The 25,182-nt window shown below is 36.7% G+C and overlaps 1 protein-coding gene across 8 annotated transcripts in view; it reads left to right on the forward strand.

The window, feature by feature from the left end:
- The window catches only part of LOC120532647 (aminopeptidase O (putative)), a 233,214-nt gene that overhangs the window by 133,031 nt on the left and 75,001 nt on the right, over window positions 1-25,182 (forward strand). Inside the window, exon 14 of one of the 8 annotated variants that reach the window (XM_039758849.1) lies at window positions 876-1,007. The exons of 6 other annotated variants lie outside the window; for them this stretch is intronic. In XM_039758849.1, the coding sequence (XP_039614783.1) occupies window positions 876-992 (117 nt within the window). In that variant the 3' untranslated portion in view covers window positions 993-1,007. Of the gene's footprint in view, window positions 1-875; window positions 1,008-25,182 lie in introns of those variants that run through there. One more of the 8 variants, XM_039758850.1, reaches the window with a different exon arrangement.

Here is a 25,182-nt window from a genome sequence, read left to right on the forward strand (position 1 = left end):
ATTTCAAAGGATGTTTAATCAGATAACATGCCATTGTACGACAGGAAATTGTGCTTTATAATGTATGCTGAAACAAAATGAAGGGTAGTAGCTGTTAGACACCAGGTCACTTCTAGAAAATATCATTATTCCTGAAATTTACAACTATAAAATTGGGGAATTTTTATTGGGGAAAATCTGAGTAAAGGCCACAAATTTCATGCGCATCACCTTTCAGAATGTTTGCTTCTTTTTTTGAACAATGCATAAAGTTATATACTGACATTTTTCTTTTTCAAATGTAAAAAAAAAAAAAGATGTAATTTAATAATGCTAATATAATCCTATCCTGGTATCTGGAAAGCAAAAAAAGAATAAATTGGGTTACAGAGATGCACAATGGCTCTACACACCAAGTGATTTGCAACCTCTGTGTTCTAGAAATTCTTCCCTCTGAGAGTTCACTAGAGCTCATGTTACCAACTTTTAAGAAAAACAACATCAATTTAATTAAAAATGGGATTGCCTGCTTTTGCAGCTTAGGAAGCAATCCAGCTGTGTGTTTCTCAATACACTTTTGTGTAACATTGCAGGTTTAACAGTACAGTATATGGTGCTGTGCTGCAACATGAAATCTATTGTTATTTGCGTAAAATGTTTTGACAAAAATAATATATAATGCGCAGTGCAAGCATATTAATCCTCTTTTGACAAGCTGCGACAGGCACCTGACCAAACAGCATATTAGAAAAAAAGATAACTAATAATGCAGGCATCATCTTAAATTTCTTATTACTTTCATATAATAAATTAAACCTGTAAATATAGGGTAATCATGATTTGACTTAGTTGCTTTTCTTTTTTTTTTTAACATATTTCTGATTAATTGGGCACAGTATGTATCATTCCTTGGTTGGGAGCATGGACTGATTTTACAGCGCATTGCCGACCCACCACACGACGAACCACCCGGATCGGGACCCGAGTGCAGGCATGTCCTAAGACCTGTTTAATACGATAATAATAAAAGCATGTTTTAGTCAATTTCAAGGTATTTGATGGGCTACATTAGCAACGTTTCATAGAAATACAGTCAAAATGTTGCTGAACCAGTCTTCTTATCTTATAGTTCAGTCCCCACTGTAGGTGGCCCAGTAAGTTAGCATGGCAGTAAATGACTTGGATTCAAGGAAATTTTCTAACTCAAAGTGGTCCAATTCTTTATATGAACACCAAGAATGAAAAATACATTCATGCATTTGAGACAGCACATAGGGCACATTGTGCATTTATTTTTTTAAGACTATTATATTGTTCTTGTGTATTTTATGTAATTCTCATAATATATAGTGCTGGACCTCATGTTGTGCTTGAGTTAATTCTATTTATATTTTTAACACTGATGACCGCGGCAGCATGAAAACACGTGTTTTCCTTGGTTGTTTTAGTAATATTTATACTGTATATGCAATAATGATAATATTGATCCCACTTTGACTCAGGGTGCATGTAAGCATAACAAATATTTTAAAATCATTGCTAAGTATTTGTCACATAACTCTCAGATGCCACACAAAACCTTTTGTGAGAAAAACATTTAAGGATCATCTTGTGTTTTATTGCAAGTAGCATGTTTAATGTGTGTCATTGTGTCTGTGTTATTCCGTGTCTATCTGTGTTGCATTTTCCTTCCAAACTAGTTACAAATTGTCTTTTATATCATTACTTGAATTACCAAGAACAGCAGCACAATCAAAAACACTCAGTACCATGAAGAATAAAAGTTTTTCTTCCATTTGTTTTCCTTGACAAGCATAAATCTGCATTTTTTATGATTTAATCTATGAATGTTTGTTCACAAATCCATAAAGACGATATGGAGCAAACTACTATGGTTGTTGCTATTATTTGTCTTTTTATTTACTGTTCTTAAATTCTCATGTTTAGGAATTTCAGTTTTTTCTATGCAATGTTGTATACTAAGCACAACTTCATTCATTTCTTCTACCTTGTTTAATATTGTTCTGTATTCCTTCTTGTTATGGATTAAAGCTTCAAAGTTAAGTTGAACAGTTTTGTTGAGCCAAACATTTGTGGTTCACTACACTTGTGCCCCCATTTGTAAGATTTATTGTAAGATTTATTGTAAGATTTATTCAGTTAACTAAAGAGAGTGTTGCTTACAATGACAGTGCTTTTACTAGATTTGTGCTGTCAGTGGAAACTGACTAGTGACCATGATGTGGCTATGGCCTTATTAAAGGCATTCCTAGTTAAGCATGTATTCATTCATAAGGTTTACCTGCTGACAGAAGCAAAGCAAATCATCAAAGTTCACAGATAGTTGAAGCCTGAATTGGCCTGGTTAATGGTGCTAGTTGAAAAACAGCATTTTGGATCTCGTTGCTGCTGGCATTGGTGGTTTCAGCTGTGGGTTTGCGCTAGAATCTGATGAAGGGATAATGTGGTATGTCCTGAGGGATGTACAGATTCTTCATGTATGCTACTAAATCCCTTCCATATCCTTGAAAAGATGTTTAATTTGTTCCAGCTTCTGAAAAGCTCACATAGCCATATGTTCCAGAATGTGAAGTACAATGCCTGCCACGTACATTTCATGAGAAGGATGGGGTGGATTTTCTGGTCAGACTGTGAAGTTTCACATACAATAGATAAATATTCATTTTATTTATTTTTTTTTATTTTATTTATTTATTTATTAAAATCACACAACATTCCATACAAATAAATCAATTTTTACAAACATAAGATAGAAAACAAATCAACCACCACCCCTGAAAAAGAGAGCTAAGCCAGCAGAGTAAAACTTAAAGCTAGTAAAAATAAATAAGTAGATGAATTAATAAGTGAATAATGATAAATGGGGGAAAAAAGGGGAGAGAATCTGCTTCCTCAGTGCTTTAAATGCTAATTCCAAAATGTTATTGATTAGATCCTGCCAGGTTTTTAAAAAGTTCTGCACAGATCCTCTAAGTGAGAATTAGATTTTTTCCAGTTTCAAATAGTATATAACATCAGTTACCCACTGACTTAGAATAGGAGAGTTAGGATTCTTCCAGTTGACCAAGATAAATCTGCGTGCCAATAGTGTAGTGAAGGCAATTACAGTTTGTTTGTCCTTCTCCACTTTAAGCCTTTCTGAAGAACACCAAACACGGCTGTTAGTGGATTAGGAGGGATTGTGACACCAAGGCTGTCTGAAAGGCATTTAAAGATTTTGCTCCAGAATGATGTTAATTTGGTGCAGGCCCAAAACATGTGACCCAGTGAGGCTAGAGCTTGATTGCAGCGTTCACAGGTCGGATCTTACCCTGGAAACATTTTGGACAATTTTAAGTTAGACGGGTGTGCTCGATATATAATTTTGAGTTGAATAATTTTATGCTTTGTGCATATGGAGCTCGAGTGGATTCTCTGCATTGCTACCTTCCACTCCTTTTCTGATATGTTGAGTGAGAGATCCTTTTCGTTTTTAAAAGAGAAAATGAAGTCACATGCATTTCAGTATTCTCTCTTCTAAAACTCATGACGTACATGCAGACTGGTGTTACATGTAGGAGTGCCAGCCCCCTTCCTGTAAAAAAAAAAGAAATGTCAACAAGATGGTGTTTATTAGACTGTCTTATGAAAGTGCAAAGTGGCAGGCAATGTCTTTGTAAATTACAATTAAGTACAGGAATGTGCTAAGCTAAATTCACATTGTGGGCAGCAGATGGCAGCACTACTAGCAAATCTTTCTGTCTGGTAGCAGAACGTAAGACATAGTGTAGAATCTAGTGTAGAGTAGAGTTAGTTATATGACATGTCAGTAGGAGGATTATTTTTTTACATTTCTGAAACAGGTGGACTAACTGTAGGGTATTTCATCCACAATTTATTTTAAGTATTTATTGGATAATTAAGCGTTTTTGTGAAGATTTCCTTCAATTGTTCGATTGCCATGGTGACGGCCTTTAAGAATCTTTATTCTTGTCTATATATTGCATATTGTTTTTTGTAATTAAACAACCTACATTGCTTTTGTGTAATTGTTTCTTGTTATTGCTTTTAATGGTTATGCTCAATAAGCACATTTATGGTACATTTTCATGTTTATTTTATTGTCAAGATAATGGATAGATAATTGATTACATTTGTTCATTTAAAGTAAATTACAAGGTTGAAATGCATGCATTTTTAATTAGACTATACAGAGATTTCAGACATCATCCTTCTTACACATATTGATATAGTGGCAGAGGAAATAGTGTGTGGTAGCTTTACACAAGATTTATTGTAATTTATTTGTTCATTCAGTACGTTCTAAATTGTATTTGGAATCACTGAGTAACCAAAGCCTCCTCTGGCATAATGGCTACAAGGTAGAACTGCAGCCAGAGAAGGATGACAGGCCATAGTCTGGTTCACACACTTGTGATGTCATTAATGAACCTGATGGTATTGCTTGCAGAACCTTTTCTTAGGCACACACATGCACTACAAAGATGTCTTGAATATGCTTCTTTGTACATAATTATTATCTATGAATTTAAGCAAGTGTCAGATGTTTTGAAAAATATCACCACTTTTCCTTTCACACATTTCTTTTTAAGATCTTTGTTTTGTGTTACTTCTTTTACTTTAAAGGATTTTTGATTACGTTATATGCTGTCTCTCAGCTCACTAGCATCCTTGGTACACATTTGCCTTAGATTAGGAAACACAAAGCAGAAACTGGCCATAAAGTCTAGACAGGATATGGGAGTAGCTGGTATTCAAAGTGGCATTCTTTAACGGTGGCGTCGACACTCTTTATAGAATGCACTGATTTTAGACATGGAATTTGATTTTCTTGACTAAGAACAAATAGATTTGTTTGTATTATGTCACTAACACTGCATTTGTTTTACTCTTGTGCCATTTGAGTTTGTGGGGGTTGTCCACAAAAAATGAAAAAAACATTTCTTGCTTATGTGGTATGTTATGTTTTTACTGTCCAAGTGGTTACGTAATTGAAAACTGAATATCAGTGATGTATTTTTGGTTTCTCTGTAGGTGACAAACCTATAGATTAGATCGAATTTAATGATGCAAGGGTGTATGGTTTAAAAATTCAGTTTCTTGTTTTACATACACAGTGATGACTTGTACTGCAAGATCAGTTAAACTGAACACATTTAAGCAGAGCCTGTCTAATCTGTACTTGTTCGTTTTTAAATCAGTGAGTTGATTTTTTATCACATACATATTTTTTTTAATTTAGGGGTGTTGAATAAGTCTAATCTTGTGAATTCTACATATCATAATTAATCAAGGTGCACTAATTCGGTGACTATTCACCCCTTCTGCTGACTTACAGTGAACACTTTCACAGAAAATCCATCCTTATGGCACCGCTTGATACCTCCGGCCTTTTTTCCAAATCAAATGCTGTATATAATTGGGTAGCTGAACCCAAAAACCCAATCAAACTGTGACTATAATTAGCTCTTATTTTCAGACTACAGTATATCATACACCTAATTCAATGAGCCTTTACTCCTGTGATCTCATTAGAAGTATGTTTGTAATGAACACAATCCTACTATGTAATGTGTTTTTGGTTTGAACAAAAATAAAACTTTAGCTTGCTAATGTATAAGTGCTCATGTGTGATTTATATAATAAATATCACTTAACTAATGCAAACCTTGGGCCTTCAATCCTAGCTACAGGATCACATTTGTAGACCCACTATAATGGTCGATTGCAGCCAATTTTACAATTTCTTTGTGGTTATTTTGGTCACTACTGATTTCTTCCAACTAGCCAGACAGTTCTTAAAGGGTAAATTACCACACTCTGTATAATTTGCAAGGCATCATTGGGGTTGGTATTGTTAATAGCTTGGGAGGAAAAAATAAAATGCTGTGATGCTAGCTTTCAGGCACTGATATTGTCATGTCTTACTAGATGGGTTCTATGCTACAAAGCCATTTTTGAGAGGGTATTGTTGAAAGGGCAGTTATATAATATCAAATCACATCACTGGTTTAACTGGCATGTACAACATAGCTCAAGATAAAACCATGAGGCCTGCATTGTAATCTTGTGGAGGATTCTGCTGATGGTGATCACATTGGCAAATGTCAGAGTGTGGCCAGTAGAAGTACAAAGTAATGCTAAATTTCTTTATCTCAATATGATTTATGACAATGTATCACAAAGCTTGATCTGATATGTCTTTACAACCAATATACAATACAAGTTGTTTCTACATTATATTTTCTGGAATTATGGAATGCAATGTCTAGCATTTATTTTGTTGAAAAATCTTAGGATAACAATGTGTCATTTAATAAATATACATAAAACATGTAATCCTGGGATTTACCATATTAATTAGCAGCAAAGAAACCTTTCTCCATTAAAATAAGCATACTTGATTCCATTTTGGTCCTTTTGTAATACACAAGGAAAATCTGTTTTAAATGCCAATAGTAAATGTTTTCATTGACATACAGCATTCCAGAGGTGCATCAGGTCTGAATATCCTGATTTTGCTGTGGTTTTATCTAGAACTACACAGATATATTCTTGTCCTTGTGCCAGCCTATAGGTCTCTGCCATTCATGTGGGCGCAGGTTTTACATCGATAGATTGAAGATAACATAAAAGTGTTTGTGTATGTCTTATAAGTATGCAAACTTGAAAATAGTAATAACAGCTATGTATTGAACCTCAAGGAAAGATAACAGCTTGTGTTATGTTTTTTATGTTTTACTGTTGTCGTGTAACCACCCGGTAGTTTCTGTTTAGATACTTGTGTTCAAATTATTATACTTTCTTAATATACTTCATTTCTTTTTTCTCTTTTCAATTCATTGTACACCTATGATAGCAGGAGATTAGTCAGGGACATTTAGCAGAGTCCATACACAGACCATCATTACTAAACTTTCCACGCATGAGGAGGACAAAATAATTAATTTGAAAATCACACCATGAACACCAGTTAAAGCAAGAAATTATTTCCCTAATTAGTTTTCTGTTTTTTTTTTGTTCAAACTATTAGGCTTTACGAGGGTCTTTACTTGGTTTGAGTTAAAGTCACACTCTCAACATGCATGCACAACAGTGCAGGGCAATGCATCACATTTATAGTCACAAGATGGTAGTGCCAATAATTTACCTGTGAAACATATACACGATAATTTCACTGGGAAAATAAAAAATTAATCAATTCCTGACATGTCCAGGATGTGCTTTTTCATAAACTTTCAGTCTATTGCAGCCTCTTAAGTGGAGTTTTGTTTCTTGTGGAGGCAGAGCTAAACTTCCTATCCTTTTGTTGCCTTTATACATATCAGGAGTTATGCGACCAGAAAGGCAGTTGTCTCACTTTTTGTTTAATCATGGGATGGCCCATTTTCCAGAAAAATCAGATTATCTTTCTGGGTTTTGCCCTTTATGACACACTTCCACTTCCTTCCTGTGAAGTGAACTGAACCAACTCTGAGGCATCTGTTCTTGTTCTTCTTCTTTCTAGCAGGGCTGGATTAAGACTCTACAGTGTCCCTGGGCATCATAACCTCCAGTGCCCCTCTCTACCACCGAAAACACACAGAATGACAAATTAAATGGCATAAAGCTTACATCAAAAATAATTCAGTAAAGGTGATCACCACATATTGTTGGGAAAGCACGTGCCTAGCAAGCCAACATCCATCTGGGAATATATATATATATTTTTTTTATGATCTGACCAGGGAATGCAGGCAAGGAATCGTAAAGCATCAGTCCAGTGTTTCATGTTTAGGCATTTTGGTGTTGGTACCCTGGGCACTCACCTGATTGCCCATATGACGCCAGCCCTGCTTTCTAAGAGGTTCACCTCTAACCTCAAATTAATTTTATGCAGAAAGCAAACTAGCAAACTGTGACAAGGAACATCTACCACTGATGATTTATAATGTTTTTTCTCCATATGTCATTGAGTACAAAATGTTGCAGGGTTTAGCAACCACTCATTTGTATACTGTATTTTCACCAATACTTTACACTAAAGTTACTGTTTCTTCCCAGTTAGGTTTTGCCTGGTCAAACGCTTGACTGCATGCTGGTTTTGATACTTGGGACAGTCATCTATGACAGATTTGAATCCTTGTATTTTTAGGATGATCAGTGTCTTAAGAATCTTTTATGTTTTCTGTTTGTACTATTTAAAAGTTCATTTGTTTCTACTCTTTTGAATGGTTTTACTTTATTCATGAGCATCATTATTTGTATTACATGAGGGAGAGTCAGTAGTGGCTGGTGAAAAAAAATTTGTGTGGGAGCGCAGTTTTTAGGGGGACAAACTGAAGCAACACAAGAAAAACACAAACTGTAATGTTTGCCTACACACGGAATGCTTTGAATAGTGAGAAAGGTGTCATATAAATGTAAAGAGGTATTATTATTAGTAGTAGCGTAGCCAGAAATGTGTTGGTGGGTGAGTGTATATGAAACTAGGTGGGCAAATAAAATTTCACCCAGATAAGATGGTTTAAAGAACTTGACCATCAGCAGCCAAATGAGGGGAATCCTCTAATAAAACCCTGCGCACAACATTGGATCATGCATGCACACAAATTTACAGATCCAGCTGCTTGTGTATTGCCTTACAATAATGCAAAAATGCAAATAAACAAAAAAATAAATAAACATTTTGCTGGCATGATAGTACCCAAACAATAGACACCAATAATAGCCAAGGTAAACAACTCAGTTAAGTGAATGTTGTTCTCCTTTCAGTCCAACCTTCTTAACCTGCATAACCCTAACAAACAGTAGGACTATTACTAATACACACTAAGGGAATAAAACACATGATGTATAAAAAGAAAACAAAGAGTCTTTGCATATTTTGTAATTATACAGTACAGGACAATGTTTAGTACTACAGTACACTGTGAAGTATGTAGACATGTACAGTTACTACATCATCAGGTCAGCTATAAATATAAAAATGTCAGTATTGTGATGTGCTGGAAATAATTCTCAGAGGATTTCAGAAATTCCATTTATTGTCAAAATTATGACAAACAAAACACGATATTTGGAAATGTCTGTAACATTGCTCAAGGCCATTGTCATCATTGTTTTCCTTTATGACATTCAACCAGTTGCTAAGGCATACAAGATTGTTCACACTTTCTAATATCAGAGTAGATCTCTTTTTGTGCACAATATGAAAAAGAAAAAAAGCAGCTGCACAATGCAGCATGGAACAAGCGCATCAAAGACTGATTTTGAAATGCTTGCAAGAATAACAAACCATCTGAATCACAATATCCCAAGTCTACTTTCAGGTTTTATGCAAATACTTTTGCTTGTTATTAATAGTTTCTATTTTGTGAAATTGATAACATTACTTTGCATAGCATTGAATTGCTTCTGTGATTACTCATTGTGGATATTTTGTATGCTTAGCATTACAGGAGCTGTAGAATGCCTAGTAAAAGAAGGCCCTTTGTTATCGAGACAACTGTTGTTACATTTCAGGTTTAAGCACAACAGCATTTTCAGCCTTTTTAATGCATGGTTTGGAGAAGTGATCACTTACTGTACATAAAATAACCCTAAGAGCAGCATTAAAAACTCAGGAATTTAAAAATCTCAGGAACTGATCTCCTTGCAAATAATACACAGAAAAAGACCTGAGCTTTCTTTACATCCTTGATCACTTGCCTTCTGCTGAATTCTTAAGTCAGGTCAGTCCAGACCAAGGTCCTTTATCTTGTTTTTTTCTTCAAGTTAACGATTTATGAAGGGGTGTTTCATTAAAGAAAAAACTGAATTTTCTTTGATTTCTGAAGTTCCACTTGAAGGTACCATCAAAGACTTGCTTGCCCCACTGTAATTAGTAACATTAAAGGCAATTGTAAACTGTGAACCATTGGTTTCAGCATGACATGATTGCCCAATTACATTAGGTTAAAATAAAAAACCTAAAACAATACTAATTTGCTGTCAATAAATGTGGGAGTGTTTGGGTCACATAGAGCTGCCTTCCTGGAAAAATTTGGAAGTAACCAATTAATGGGCAGCCTCCGGTCACCTGCTTGCCAGAAGATCAAGGACTTGCATAGACTCTCATTTGGCTGGCATCCTTTACTCACGAAATACAGGTATTCACATTCACTTAGTTTGTTTAATTTCAGTGTGATTTAAAAAAAAAAAAAATGTGACGGATGGCCGGGGCCCATTCCCGGCCGGGACACCCCTTCGACACTTGGTCCAGGGGAATTGCCATGGGCTACGCACTACTTCTCCTGGAACGCTTGGTGGCGGCCCCCACTGGGTTGCATCAGGACCAGAGGCATGGGACATCGGAGCTCAGCCTTGTTGGATTCAATCCACCGCCAGGGTGAGCTGCATGGCTTAAAGAGCCCGGGTGGGCTATATGAGAAGCCAGCAGCCACCATTCCTGGAGTAGTGAACAGTGTGTTTGCTTTAGTGTTTTTGGGACTGTGTAGGGCCTGTGGGACATGGGGAAGACGTGCCCCACGGCTGAAGACAAGAATAAAATATTTTTGTTTATTTTTACCAGTGCCTCAGTTGTCAGTCTGTGTCGGGTCGACACCTATATAGCGCCTTTGCCACAACAAATACAAGTCGGAACCAATTTTTAATGGATTTTGACCTGCGCTGACACCAGGCACATTGTGCAAATAAACACATTTATCTCATAATTATTTCAAATTACCTGATTAATTTAAGTATATTTTTTTTAAATATTTGAGGAGCAGCACCCAACATTACAAACTGCCACTGGGGAGAGTAATGTTGATTTATTCATTCATCCTGCCTTAGTGACCTGGAAGACTTATTATTATTATTTTAAGAGGGACATGTCTTGTGACATCCTGACATCTTCTGTCATGTTTAATTTCAAATCATATAGGCAAAAAAAAAATTCCGGTGTCAGCATAGTGCAATATTTTTGCTTTTGCTGATTGCTAAATATAAAAAGAATTTAGAACTGCATAGGACTTTTGCAATTAAAAAAAATACAGAGAAAAATGTTCAGAATTTTTCTGTGAAAATGCTAACATACCAAAGCATTAAAATAGACTGCTTTGAGCTCCTCTTTGAATGATGGGGAGTTAATGTGCATTACTTAATTAGCAGTGCATTATCTTATCTTTCAGCATTGATCTTCTTAAGTGTTAATGCCATTTGTGATCATTTGCTATCCTTCTGGTATTACATTTTTGCTTTTAGTGGCAATTATATTTTTGTTTTCATAATACATCATATGCAGCTCTTACTCTGTTATTTTTATCTTATTTGGATTTTTATTGTACTGGATTTTTCTCTGGGTAAAACAATATACAGTATTTCACTATGTCTGCTATTTGGCATATAGAGTTTGGTATATTAGATTAAAATATTTTGTTTATTGGTGGCTTAGTCAATTATGTTTTGAATTGTAATGACTAGGAGATTTTTTTTTCTTATTTTGCTAGCACTTCTCATACTTAATGAAAGCAGCTGTACATATTTTTGAAATTTCAGACACCAAAATCATCTTTCTGAAAACAGAAACCTTTGGTGCAGCCTCAGTTATGGATTCTTTTACTCTCTAAAACTTATCGTGAACAAGTTTATTTCATCCTGTAAAGTATCTGTTCCTGTTTTACTCATCTGATAGCTGCTCTTTACAGCAAACAAATCTCCAGTACCAGTCATTAAAACTCCAGCGGACTCACATGCACTGCATCTGATGCTCTCTATCAACATGCTTGCATGTGTGGACATCAGTATAGATTTTAATTCTCCATCACAAAGTTCTTTCAATAATTTTTGCTTAACTAACAATAGTACATCAATTGATGCCAGTTTTATATCACATGAGTCTGGAATCTTTGAAAGCTATTGCAGTCACCATAAGCCATCTTTGGCTTGGTTTTTAACTACATAATATTGAAAAATACTATTAAAAACGTGCCATTACATTCTAATATCAGAATTGTATTTGAATTTGACTATTTTTTGCAAAACTGTTCACTTAACAAAAATGTGATGTCTCTGTCTGATGAAGTAAATAAAAAAATTAAAATCCACCCAACTTTCAAACCAGTTAATGAAGTCCCTGATCACATCTAAATGTCACGCCATGTGTACATATGCTAACCTGTAGCAGCTTACTTGAGAAAGAAATGTGTCATAAGTGCCATTTCTACTTGAATTGTAATTCTTCGCTGCTTGTGAAGGTTTATATGGACATGGTAAAATTACTTAGCACTGACAGAAGTGTTTCTATTTTCTAATATTTCAGTCTGAGTGATGTAAGCAGATGGTGCAAAGCCATTCATACAGAATGCAGATTATGGTTGAAATAACATTTCAGTTGTACTTCTCTTATATTGTACTTTCAGGCTTTTGGCCACTACTACACACTAGTAGCAAATTCTTTGAGAGTCTTCATTTGAAATATTTCTTATGAGCTGTTAGGACTTATGTGCCCTGGATGATCATAGCAGTGTGAACAATCTAGTCATTACTTAAAAATGTTTCTGTGTTTTGACACCTTATGTTTATGGTTTTTTGTATATGTAGGACTTACAGTCCCACTGTCAGCCTGTAATAGGTAGACTACATATAGTTCACCACAAGCTAATTATGATATTTCTTATATATTCTGTTTCTAAAATATGTTCCTTTTGGGTTTGCATTGTTTGCTATATCGGCCTGTTTTTAATTCTCCTTTTTCTGATGCCTCATTTATATCCTTTTAATATCATACTCTATCTCCCTGGAGTTTCCCCTTTGTGTCTGTGCTGGTCCAGTGTTTTCCAGAGCTTTCTTGGTGTTCTATTAAAGCACTTGTAAGGGTTAAGTTTCATATTCAAGCACACTAATTACAGTAATTGACTTTTTCGCTTTGCCTCACTTATGGCCAGCACTGCTGTTTTCACCATTCTAGGAGAAACTATTAAAGTCATGGCTAAACCTTATATACTGTATCTTCATACTTACACAGAGCATCATATTTTTTCGGGACTGAACACATGTATATAATATTGAAGAGCCCTTGTCCTGCCTCAGTGTTTCAATCAAAGACTGGGGGTCCCCTTTGTTTTTCTGATGCTGACATATGTATATGTGATAGATGGGGGAGACATTTGCAAAAAATGATGCACCACACATTTTGCCACCCTAGGCGTCCACCAAGGTAGAGCCGGCTCTGGTTTCATTTGATTTTCATCAACTTTGGTGTTGCTCCAGTCATCTCCGCTATCCCTGTTATTTATTTTCATTTGATGTATTTATAGAGTAGACTCTTGTTATTCTAAAGAAGATTTAAGCTTTATGTGGCAGAAGAACAGCATTAAAGTAAAGTAAAGCCTTTAGGGAATTTTTGTGTTGGGTTCCTAGTGGGGATTGGTATTAAGTGACCATGAACAATGCACATCTAACTTGAACAAGAATATACCTCCATGTCTTTTTTCAGCTTCAGCAAATTGCTCTTTAAAAGCATAGGGGAAACTGTAGTAAAATGTTTCTGTCAGTTGCCTGTATCTTTTTGATGAACAGATGAGTGTTGATACAGGATAAGTTCTGGTTCCATCTTCAAACCTGCAGTGTCAGTTGTATTGATTGAAAGCAACTGTAACAAAAAAAAATCCACTGCGCCATTTTCATTTCCTAGCACGAACGTCAGGTCAGAATTACACTAGTGCAAATGATCTGATGATATAAGATGACAGGCAGTCTGGATGACCTGATCAGCCCAAAGGGTAAACAACTAGCCTTAGTAAGTAAAAGTGCTAGTGTTTACAGGTCTAACCAAAAAATTCTGTTTGCTGTTAGTGCACAAAATGCAAAATCAGTGCATCCCCTCAACCATTTCTGCTGCTGGAAAGTTATTGCTTCTGCTAGCATACATAAACTGTTTTAGGACTTTTAAATCTGGGATTAGCCAGAATGAGATAGGTGGGAACTGAGGATGTGGTAAACTGTGGTTTCAGTCTTTCCTTTTTTGGAGACCCTTTTTTTACAGTTGCCGTCAATGACATGCAATGTTTAAGTTACAGTAGCACATTTTTATTCTTTGGATGGAACATTTTCATATGGATGTATTGGTTTTGTTTTGAAGTTGAAGTTTTCTTCTTAAGAGTGAGGATATGCTGATAGAACCTAGGATGGTTCCTGCCTATATATTCATTTTAGGATTTGGTATCGGAGCCCTGGATTACATACTATTATAGAGATAAGGATGTCCTTGAAAATTGACAGTTCTCTGAAAATATCTTGATACCACGCTAAGTGAAAAAGGCTTGTATGTGGAGCTTAAATAAGAATTTCACTGTACTTTGTACATGTGACAATAATGCCCCTACAAAGTTTAAAATATACCAATGTTATACTTAGGTGTGGAGGAATCTGGTGGTACTTTAAGTTTGACCATTTCACAGTTTATTTCTCTGTGATTCATTTTTACCCTCAATAACTCTAACACAGTAGAGCAAATACTAAAAAGAAAGCAGGCATAAACGGCCATTGCACTAGATGAAAACTGAACTTTGTGGATAAAAGCCCAAGGCACATTCCAATCCTGTGTTTTGGGATAAGGCTAGTGACTCATATTTTCTCTTTGTTTCAGTAACTCAGATTGTAGAGATATATGACAACTCAACTCCCACCCAACACAGGAAGAGCCTCTCCAGTTCCACTGAGCCCAAAACATTCTTCAAAATGGACTGTTTTGGAACATGCTTTTGGTTGTCCTTTTCTTTCTAAAATCGAGCCTTGATCTTTGAGGTTGCATTTCCCTCATGTCACAGATGTTGAGGACAAACACAAGCTGACCAGTTCATCCTGGTCATTTTTGGCTTTTGAAGTGAATAGTTTTGAATTTTAAGATTACTCAGTCAGAAAGGGTCAGAAGTTAATCTTAGCATCACAGAACCCACACACAGATCACTATATCAGTTGTTAAGATCAAGCTGAAACCAAGGCATTAAATTTAGTGATGAATTCCTCTACAGTATGAAACAGGCATTGTTTCAGAATGTTGGCTTTTTGACTTTTCTGTTGACTAGACAGTGGTTTCTTCTTTGCAGTTTGAAATCCATGACTTTCCCCAACATAATTTGGCACTTAGCCCCCACCTTCACCTGAAAGGATGCCCAGCAAACAAACTGTGTAACTGTTTTGACTGTGAGATCTAGTAATGGCTAATGCAGAAGGAAACTCAGATGGTGGAAAATGGCAGATCTCTGTTGTACATGTAGTGTTAAGTTGAGAATGACACCCAGGCCAGTATTAATCCATCAGTGAGAATCCCAGAGCTACAAACAGGCCCAGACACAGGGGATTGGCTTTTTCCTTTGTGATGTGGACCTGAAGTGGCAGAAAAATCCTAGCGACGAAAAAGACTGATAGATGTAGCACCATAAACATCTGCCCTCTCTATAGTTTTGCAGAGGTACTGGCTTACCACATTTTCAGTATGTGTCCACATTTTACAAGACAACTGTTACTCGATCATCTGTAAGCAGAGGCAGGCACTCTTCTTCATATTCTGGGTACACTGGAGATGAACAGTTGGATATCCATTACAGCTCACTGCATTTAGGGCTATGATTGACAGGAGAAATCTAAGGATAACGTGGAAGGAGCACAAAGCTGAGATCACCAAAAGTATTCCATTTGAAATATTTGGGATAATTTCTGTGTCATCTTTATGGGCGGTTAGAAAGAGACTGTACTGACATGATAAAACCCATCAGGGCATCATCTTCAAGTGAAATTGTGCACATGGGCAGCTGCTAAAGATAGCTACTTGTACAGAAAACATGCCTGAGTCGTTTTTAAGTCACATGGATAATTGATTAAATGCCCTATCTGAAGTAAAAATAGGCCTTCTAAAGTATCACATACTGCTGATTCACATGTAATAGGTAAATGAGGGTTTGGTGTTGGAATATAAATGAAAAGATTCTATAGCTATTTAGTTTTGGAGCAAGAAAAGCCATTTGTATATGTAGTATACTTTTGTCAATAGCCTTTGTAGTCATTTCTTTTTTTAATTCACACCTCTTGCATCTGTGATTTTTTTTGTAATGAAGGCAGAAAGATTTAAGTAAGGCAGGATGTTCAGTGTGACATGCCTCCTTAAGTAGTTGTTAGTGTTTCTTCATGTTTAGCAGAAACACAGTAATACCCATTATTTAGCAACTATTGTTAATTTGGGGGAGTTATTTATCTCCAACGCACCATTATAGAGGGTTGTATAAGCCAGTTTTCTTCTATTTTAATTCAATTGTAAGAGAATACTGTACTGTACTCTGCTGACCCCAAAACTATATCCTCTTGTAACATGCTGTTTTTCTGAACTATACTGATTGATCGCCGGTGGTGTTTTCTGTGTTCTGAGCCATGTAATAATGACAACAGAGATTTGTTAAAGCAAATTGCTACTGAAAGAATTGTTGGTGTCCATATTATACCTGCTATTATTATAAAGCCTAGGGAATATTTGAGGATTATACCTTGTAACCGTGACATAACATGGCTGAATATCTATAAAGATCACACTACTAGGATACTTTTTGTCTTTTAGTCATTTATTATTCAATGGTTTGAAATCAATAAGATTATACATGAGAGCACAGAAGTACTCAGGATTATGACTGCTGGGTGGATGTGGCATTTTGCTAAAAAAAAATCCCACAATTATGCCAAATATTATCTCTGATAGTTGTAGTGTAGTGAATGCTATTATTTTATTTAAATATGTGAACACCCTACAATGGGCTCATGTCCCAGTCTGTCTAAGGTCTGTTGCTTTTAGGGTTGACTATCATTTACCTCAGTTGAAAAAGCCAAAACATTGATTCATTTGTGGATAGGTGTAAACTACAATTACTGAAACTCATCCCATTATTTTAGTACTGTATATTCATGCTGACTGACACAGTTGAGTATCAAAGTTTGCTTGCTATCTCCATAAATAGTATAGCGCCTTTTGTACTTTGAACTGTGTGACAGTGTGGGAGGATACATTCAGTGAACACTTAACAATCAGTCTGGCCTTGTTCCACCAGTGTTTGCTAAAATACATTCAAGTCAGAATGCTAAACTGTTTATTTTTGAATGTAAATCAGTGCCTGAGTACATAGTATTAACACTGAGGTTAAAGTGGTAAAATACCAAGTATGTCTGCATTTGCTGTGCTATTCTTTCAGTTGTAAGAGTTATAATACTGTCATAGTACAGATTTTCTTGTAATTTATAAATATAACTTGGGGCGTAAGCGGAACCCTTTTTGGGTTACTTTGCTAACTAGCCGTCCCCTGCGACTCTGCCTGCTTAGAAGTGAAACAGGACAGTAATGAGGGCCCCGTCCTGGCTCCCTAATCCTAAAATCACGCTTCTCCCTCCCCTCGGCCCGCAGCCTCTGTCTTGGATTAGTGCGAATATATCAGTCCTGAAAGTGAACTATGATTCTTAGCGAGAGAGAGAGATAGGCAGTGAAACACACACACACACATTTTGGAGTCCCCCAGGATATCAGAGACCAGTTAAAACAGTGATAGCTGGGTGGAGGGCAAAATAACCTCCAAACGGTTTAAAGGCATCATGGAGTTTCTACCAGGAAAGTTAGTTATATTTTTCTTTTGTGCCTTACAAGCAATTTTGGTTAAAATAATGCATTCACTAAACAAAGAACTGTATATCTGTGTGAAGCTGTCTTACAATAATGATCCTATTATTCAAAACATAAGGTCAAGCGCCCAACTTTACATATCTGTTTGTTTATTGCGTTCAAGAAGTTATGAGGTATTATGGATATGGTGCTTGTGTGTGGTCAGTTCCCAAGCTCATTCACATTCCACATATACATGAGATACTGACTTCTATTTATCTGTGTATATTAAATTCATCTGGCTATGAAGGGCTGTCATCTCGAGTACTTGGTACTCAAATAGACAGTAGCCCAGCACTCATTTATTTATTCAAGATACAATAGAAATGCCAGCACATTTCAGTATAGTAAAAGACCTGTGATTTTATTTTTAAATGCCTGATGAATGAGAATAGAACAATGCTGTCTTTTCAAGCAAACCAGGCATTCACCTTCTCTATACATGCTGTTTTAATATCCAATTTATGATTTACGTTTATTCTCTGTTTTCCACCTATGAGTTCAGCTGAAAAGCTCACATAAATAAAGGTTTAGGCTTGGGCTAATGTTTAGAGATCATCTTACAAGTTAGCCTTGTAACCTTAGACAAAGATTTAGAGGTTTGAGTTAGCTGATCCAAAGCATAATAACAGAAATTTTAGAAATATTGCTAATTTTGAAAAAAAAATGTATATTTGTATACTTATAAACACCCACTATTAGTGTTTTCAATTTGAGACATATGCCCCTTTTTCAATATATTTGCGCTATCCCAAGGCTTGTTTCCATTCTGGCCTGTTCACGTTACAGGGTGCCCAATATTCTCCAGAACCCTGCCTGCTAAAGATGTTCCTCTTACTGGGGAGATACGGCTCTGTGTTAGTTTCACATTCTTAAATGTATTTTCTTTAGAGTCGTTTGCTGTCTTGCCTGGGTATTGTTTCAGTCATTTCCTTTCTCAAATACATTATTGTACATTATAAAGGTATTACATTCTGTTTCTCTTGGATTTCAAAAATTCATAAATGGAGTGACAGCTGTATTTTCTAAGTATTGAAAGCCTCTGATAAAGCTGTTTCTCACATAGCCATTTATTACTCAAATGTAGAATCACCAGCACTACCAACAAGAGAGACACAGAGAGAGAAACAGCTTGCTTTTTATTTGTGTAGACTTTTTTCAGGCTCTTTGTCTATCAGCAGTCATAATCTGTTGTTTTCAACAAAACTGTGATGAAATGGGCAAGTTGGCAAAAGTCTGACATTTTGGGAAATCATGAAATATCATGATTTTTTTAAATTGAAACCATATAATTTGGGTCTGAGTTGATTGATTATAGAAAACCGTGTAATTTACCAATTAAAATGTTATATACAGCATTATCATGGTTTGAATTCCTTTTTGCCCAGGGACATGGACAATTTGCCATTACTGAAAAAATGAAGGAATTTTGAGTTCAGAGGCTTCCCAAATTACTTTGGAGGAGAATGTCAGATCCTCTTTTGATTGATTTCATTTGAGCTAATCACTGGTCACCCAGCATAACAACACTTTTGAACATTTCCACAAGTCTACCAAAGAATGAATTAAGAGGAATGTTTTTTCAAATCGACATTTCAAAGTCCAGAGTGCAACTGAAAGCAAATGTTGTGGTAAGACCTCAAGCAGTGCAAGAAAGCCAACAATCTGGAGGAGATGAAGCACTTTTGTGGGAAAATGGGAAAATAACAACCAGTTTTGATTAAAAGAAAATTTTATATATGAAAGGATGAGGGTCTTGTGGTATCAGGTCCTATAAAATTAGTACAAGACAAGAATGGACCCTAGTGTTACTCCATTACATGGCTCAAACACCCACTTCCCCTCGCTCATACCAGAACAGTTGTTAACCTAACAAGCGAGTATTTGGGGTTTGTGACAAAACTTGAGTACCCTGAGGAGATCCAGTGCTGATACCAGGAAAATGAGCAAACTTCACAGAGGCAGTGTCTGTGTCAATATTTTAATTCAGTCATCTGGAGCCAATATAACCAATATATCATTTGTACCACCCCATAGGAAAAATCTAATCAACCAGCTATTGTGAAGGTTGCTTACTCTAGAGTCTGTTCTGGTAGGAATCACCTGAAGGACCAAAGCCTTTCTTGGAGCACTCCTGTGCACATACCCATGTCCACTCACACAGGTCGGGTCGGCAGTTACTGTTGTGCTTGAAAGTTTGTGAACCCTTTAGACATTTCTATATTTCTGCATAAATATGACCTAAAACGTCATCAGATTTTCACTCCTAAAAGTAGATAAAGAGAAACCAGTTAAAGAAATGAGAGAAAAATATTATACTTGGTCATTTATTTATTGAGGAAAATGATTGAATATTACATATTTGTGAGTGGCAAAAGTATGTGAACCTTTGCTTTGAGTATCTGGTGTGACCCCTCTTTGCAGCAATAACTGCAACTAAACATTTCCGGTAAATTTTGATTATTCCTGCACACCGGCTTGGAGGAATTTTAGCCCATTCCTCCGTACAAAACAGCTTCAACTCTGGGATGTTGGTGGGTTTCCTCACATGAACTGCTCGCTTCAAGTCCTTCCACAACATTTCGATTGGATTAAGGTCAGGACTTTGACTTGGCCATTCCAAAACATTAACTTGATTCTTCTTTAACCATTGTTTGTTAGAACGACTTGTGTGCTTAGGGTCGTTGTCTTGCTGCATGACCCACTTTCTCTTGAGATTCAGTTCATGGACAGATGTCCTGACATTTTTCTTTAGAATTCTCTGATATAATTCAAAATTCATTGTTCCATCAATGAAGGCAAGCTGTCCTGTCCCAGATGCAGCAAAACAGGCCCAAACCATGATACTACCAGCACCATGTTTCACAGATGGGATAAGGTTCTTATGCTGGAATGCAGTGTTTTCCTTTCTCCAAACATAACGCTTTTTATTTAAACCAAAAAGTTCTATTTTGGTCTCATCCGTCCAAAAAACATTCCTCCAATAGCCTTCTGGTTTGTCCACGTGATCTTTAGCAAACTGCAGATGAGCAGCAATTTTTTTTTGGAGAGCAGTGGCTTTCTCCTTGCAGCCCTGCCATGCACACCATTGTTGTTCAGTGTTCTCCTGATGGTGGACTCGTGAACATGAACATTAGCCAATGTGAGAGAGGCCTTCAGTTACTTAGAACTTACACGCCTTGCTCTTGGAGTGATCTTTGTTGGTCGACCACTCCTGGGGAGGGTAACAATGGTCTTGAATTTCCTCTATTTATACACAATCTGTCTGACTGTGGATTGGTGGAGTCCAAACTCTTTAGAGATGGTTTTGTAACCTTTTCCAGCCCGATGAGCATCAGCAACTATTTTTCTGAGGTCCTCAGAAATCTTCTTTGTTCGTGCCATGATACACTTCCACAAACATGTGTGTTGTGAAGAGCAGACTTTGATAGATCCTTGTTCTTTAAATAACACAGGGTGCCCACTCACACCTGATTGTCATCCCATTGATTGAAAACGCCTGACTTGAATTTCACCTTCAAACTAACTGCTAATCCTAGAGGTTCACATACTTTTGCCACTCACAAATATGTAATATTCAATCATTTTCCTCAATAAATAAATGACCAAGTATAATATTTTTGTCTCATTTGTTTAACTGGTTTCTCTTTATCTACTTTTAGGACTTGAGTGAAAATCTGATGATGTTTTAGGTCATATTTATGCAGAAATATAGAAAATTCTAAAGAGTTCACAAACTTTCAAGCACAACTGTATCTTAAAATGCACATCTTTGAAATGTGAGAGTAAAAACAGAGAACCCAGAATAAGTGTGAGGCACGAATGAAAGGATGTGCAAATTCCACATATACAGGATCTCAAACTGAGCAGACGAGTGACAGCAGTGCAAACTACTGAGCCATTGTGCCACATGATAGTAAAAATGTAATACAGTATGTAAATAGCTAGATTGCTTTCATGGAAGTCCTCCACTCCCAAAATGACACCAAGGTGGGTGCCTTTATTAATAAAATACAATAACAAAATGAAGGGATCCACAAAAGTGATCTGACAAAGTACAAAGTAAATAGAAATAGAAATAAAACCGCATGGCTCTTGTGTTCTTATCTGCCTCTTTGAATGTTTTGCCCACTTGACTTCCTAGCTACAGTAGTACCCTGAAGCACTCATCCCTTTGAAACCCATCTCTGTTGCTTTTTATCTTGAGACTGGTATGTGGTGTTCCCTTTGTGTATGGGTTACGCAGGAAGAACAAATGGTAGTGGCACCTCTCCAAGACAGGGTCTGACATTTATCATAGTAAAAATGTTACATAGTAGTCTTAAAACATACTTGACAACAAACAGGAGCAGTCTCCTGGGTATGAAGCAGATTTTTAAACAACAACTGTTGAACATTCATACGCAATAAACATTAACAGACATCAAACCATCTCTTTTAATTAACCAAAATCCTTAATTAACATCAGAATTCAGATTTAAATAAGTATAGTAGCTACAGTGCATCTGGAAAGTATTCACAGCACATCACTTTTTCCACATTTTGTTATGTTACAGCCTTATTCCAAAATGGATTAAATTCATTTTTTTCCTCAGAATGTTACACACAACACCCCATAATGACAACGTGAAAAAAGTTTACTTGAGGTTTTTGCAAATTTATTAAAAATAAAAAACTGAGAAATCACATGTACATAAGTATTCACAGCCTTTGCTTAATACTTTGTCGATGCACCTTTGGCAGCAATTACAGCCTCAAGTCTTTTTGAATATGATGCCACAAGCTTGGCACACCTATCCTTGGCCAGTTTCGCCCATTCCTCTTTGCAGCACCTCTCAAGCTCCATCAGGTTGGATGGGAAGCATCGGTACACAGACATTTTAAGATCTCTCCAGAGATGTTCAATTGGATTCAAGTCTGGGCTCTGGCTGGACCACTCAAGGACATTCACAGAGTTGTCCTGAAGCCACTCCTTTGATATCTTGGATATGTGCTTAGGGTCGTTGTCCTGCTGAAAGATAAACCGTCGCCCCAGTCTGAGGTCAAGAGTGCTCTGGAGCAGGTTTTCATCCATGATGTCTCTGTACATTGCTGCAGTCATCTTTCCCTTTATCCTGACTAGTCTCCCAGTTCCTGCCACTGAAAAACATCCCCACAGCATGATGCTGCCACCACCATGCTTCACTGTAGGGATGGTATTGGCCTGGTGATGAGCGGTGCCTGGTTTCCTCCAAATGTAACGCCTGGCATTCACACCAAAGAGTTCAATCTTTGTCTCATCAGACCAGAGAATTTTGTTTCTCATGGTCTGAGAGTCCTTCAGGTGCCTTTTGACAAACTCCAGGCGGGCTGCCATGTGCCTTTTACTAAGGAGTGGCTTCTGTCTGGCCACTCTACCATACAGGCCTGATTGGTGGATTGCTGCAGAGATGGTTGTCCTTCTGGAAGGTTCTCCTCTCTCCACAGAGGACCTCTGGAGCTTGACAGAGTGACCATCAGGTTCTTGGTCACCTCCCTGACTAAGGCCCTTCTCCCCCGATCGCTCAGTTTAGATGGCCGGCCAGCTCTAGGAAGAGTCCTGGTGGTGTAAAATTTCTTCCACTTACGAATGATGGAGACCACTGTGCTCATTGGGACCTTCAAAGCAGCAGATTTTTATGTAACCTTCCCCAGATTTGTGCCTTGAGACAATCCTGTCTCGGAGGTCTACAGACAATTCCTTTGACTTTATGCTTGGTTTGTGCTCTGACATGAACTGTCAACTGTGAGACCTTATATAGACAGGTGTGTGCCTTTCCAAATCATCTCCAATCAACTGAATTTACCACAGGTGGACTCCAATTAAGCTGCAGAAACATCTCGAGGATGATCAGGGGAAACAGGATGCACCTGAGATCAATTTTGAGCTTCTTTGCAAAGGCAGTGAATACTTATGTACATGTGATTTCTCAGTTTTTTTATTTTTAATAAATTTGCAAAAATCTCAAATAAACTTTTTTCACGTTGTCATTATGGGGTGTTGTGTGTAGAATTCTGAGGAAAAAAATGAATTTAATCCATTTTGGAATAAGGCTGTAACATAACAAAATGTGGAAAAAGTGATGCGCTGTGAATACTTTCTGGATGCACTGTAGTGTAGTTATTATAAAAGCCAGGAATAAACTCATGTGCTTTTGTTTGGAGCAGTGGAGTGAGAATTTCTAGGTATGATACTGACATGCAGGTAACTTTAGGATAGTCTAATGGATAGAGCCGCTAGCTTATAGCCACAGGGACATTGATTATGTTCCTGGCCCAGTCATTAGTTGTCTGTGAGGGTTTGTATGTTATCCTAATGTATGCTATATGTACAGTTTCTCTATATAATGTGAGTGAGTGCATAAGTATATATTTCAATAACACAGTATTGCATACATAATTGATTTCTGCCTGGAACAAGATGTTATCAAAATAAACTCAAGAATTCTTAGCTAATATAATAGTAAAAGCTAGTTATGATGACAGATAAATGTAACTATGAGGAAATGTTTGACATCTTCACGCTATGAATGATTGTGATACATCTGTCATGGTGTATTTTTTGATTTACTGTTTGTAATAGTGCTGCACTATAACAAATAACCTTACTGTCTTCTTACACTGAGACTCTGGTTTGATTTGCAGCAGAGTTTCTTTTTCTGTTTTGTTTGCATATATTTCAAGTTTTCATGTGTGCTTTCCAAGTTCCCGGTATAAAACTACATTCACATTACCAGGCTGAAGCAACTCTATCTGATTTTTTTGCCTTAATGTGACACAGATTTGATGTTTTCAGCGCCGTGTGGACACAGAAATCTGATCTTTTCAAATTAGATGTGCGTCACTTTCGTTTGTGGTCCTAGATCGGATATATATCTGATTTGTGGCCATGCGACATGGATGAGAACTGGCAGATCGGAATTGAAATTTTTGACAAAACAACAGTGGAGGAGAACTACATCTGTGACAATAGTCAAAGCCCGACCACTGCTGGCTCCTTTCTCGTACTTGCACATCTCTTGGTGCAGAAATACCGGCAATAGCTTAAAAAATAGCAAAAGCTACCATCTGGCTTTTTTTTTCTCCTTCCTGTGTAGAACTTACAAACTGTTTGCCTTCCTTCAGAGCAACATGTGATACATACACTAACGACTAGTTCATTTTGTCGGTTTTAATACCCTGATTCGTCTCACAGTTATGACATTTTTTGTTGTTAGTGACACAGATGACAAATGTTTCAATGTGCACGTGTTCTGTTTCTGAGGATAGATCGTGGTGAATCCAGTCTGAGCAAAAAATTGGAATTGAGCAATGACGTTTGTAATGTGATTGTTGCCTTAGAGACATAATATTTCAAATGAATAACCTGATTAAGGCTACTCAACTGAAATGTGTCTCAAACCTTTTATTTTTTCAGCTCACTTTTACAGATACAAGCTCTACGTAGCCATTCATTAATTTCACAGAGTTTCTAGAATTGCATATTTTTTAAAGACATTGTATGT

Source organism: Polypterus senegalus, chromosome 7 (genome assembly GCF_016835505.1).
Source record: "Polypterus senegalus isolate Bchr_013 chromosome 7, ASM1683550v1, whole genome shotgun sequence".
NCBI classification, from domain to species: Eukaryota; Metazoa; Chordata; class Cladistia; order Polypteriformes; family Polypteridae; genus Polypterus; species Polypterus senegalus.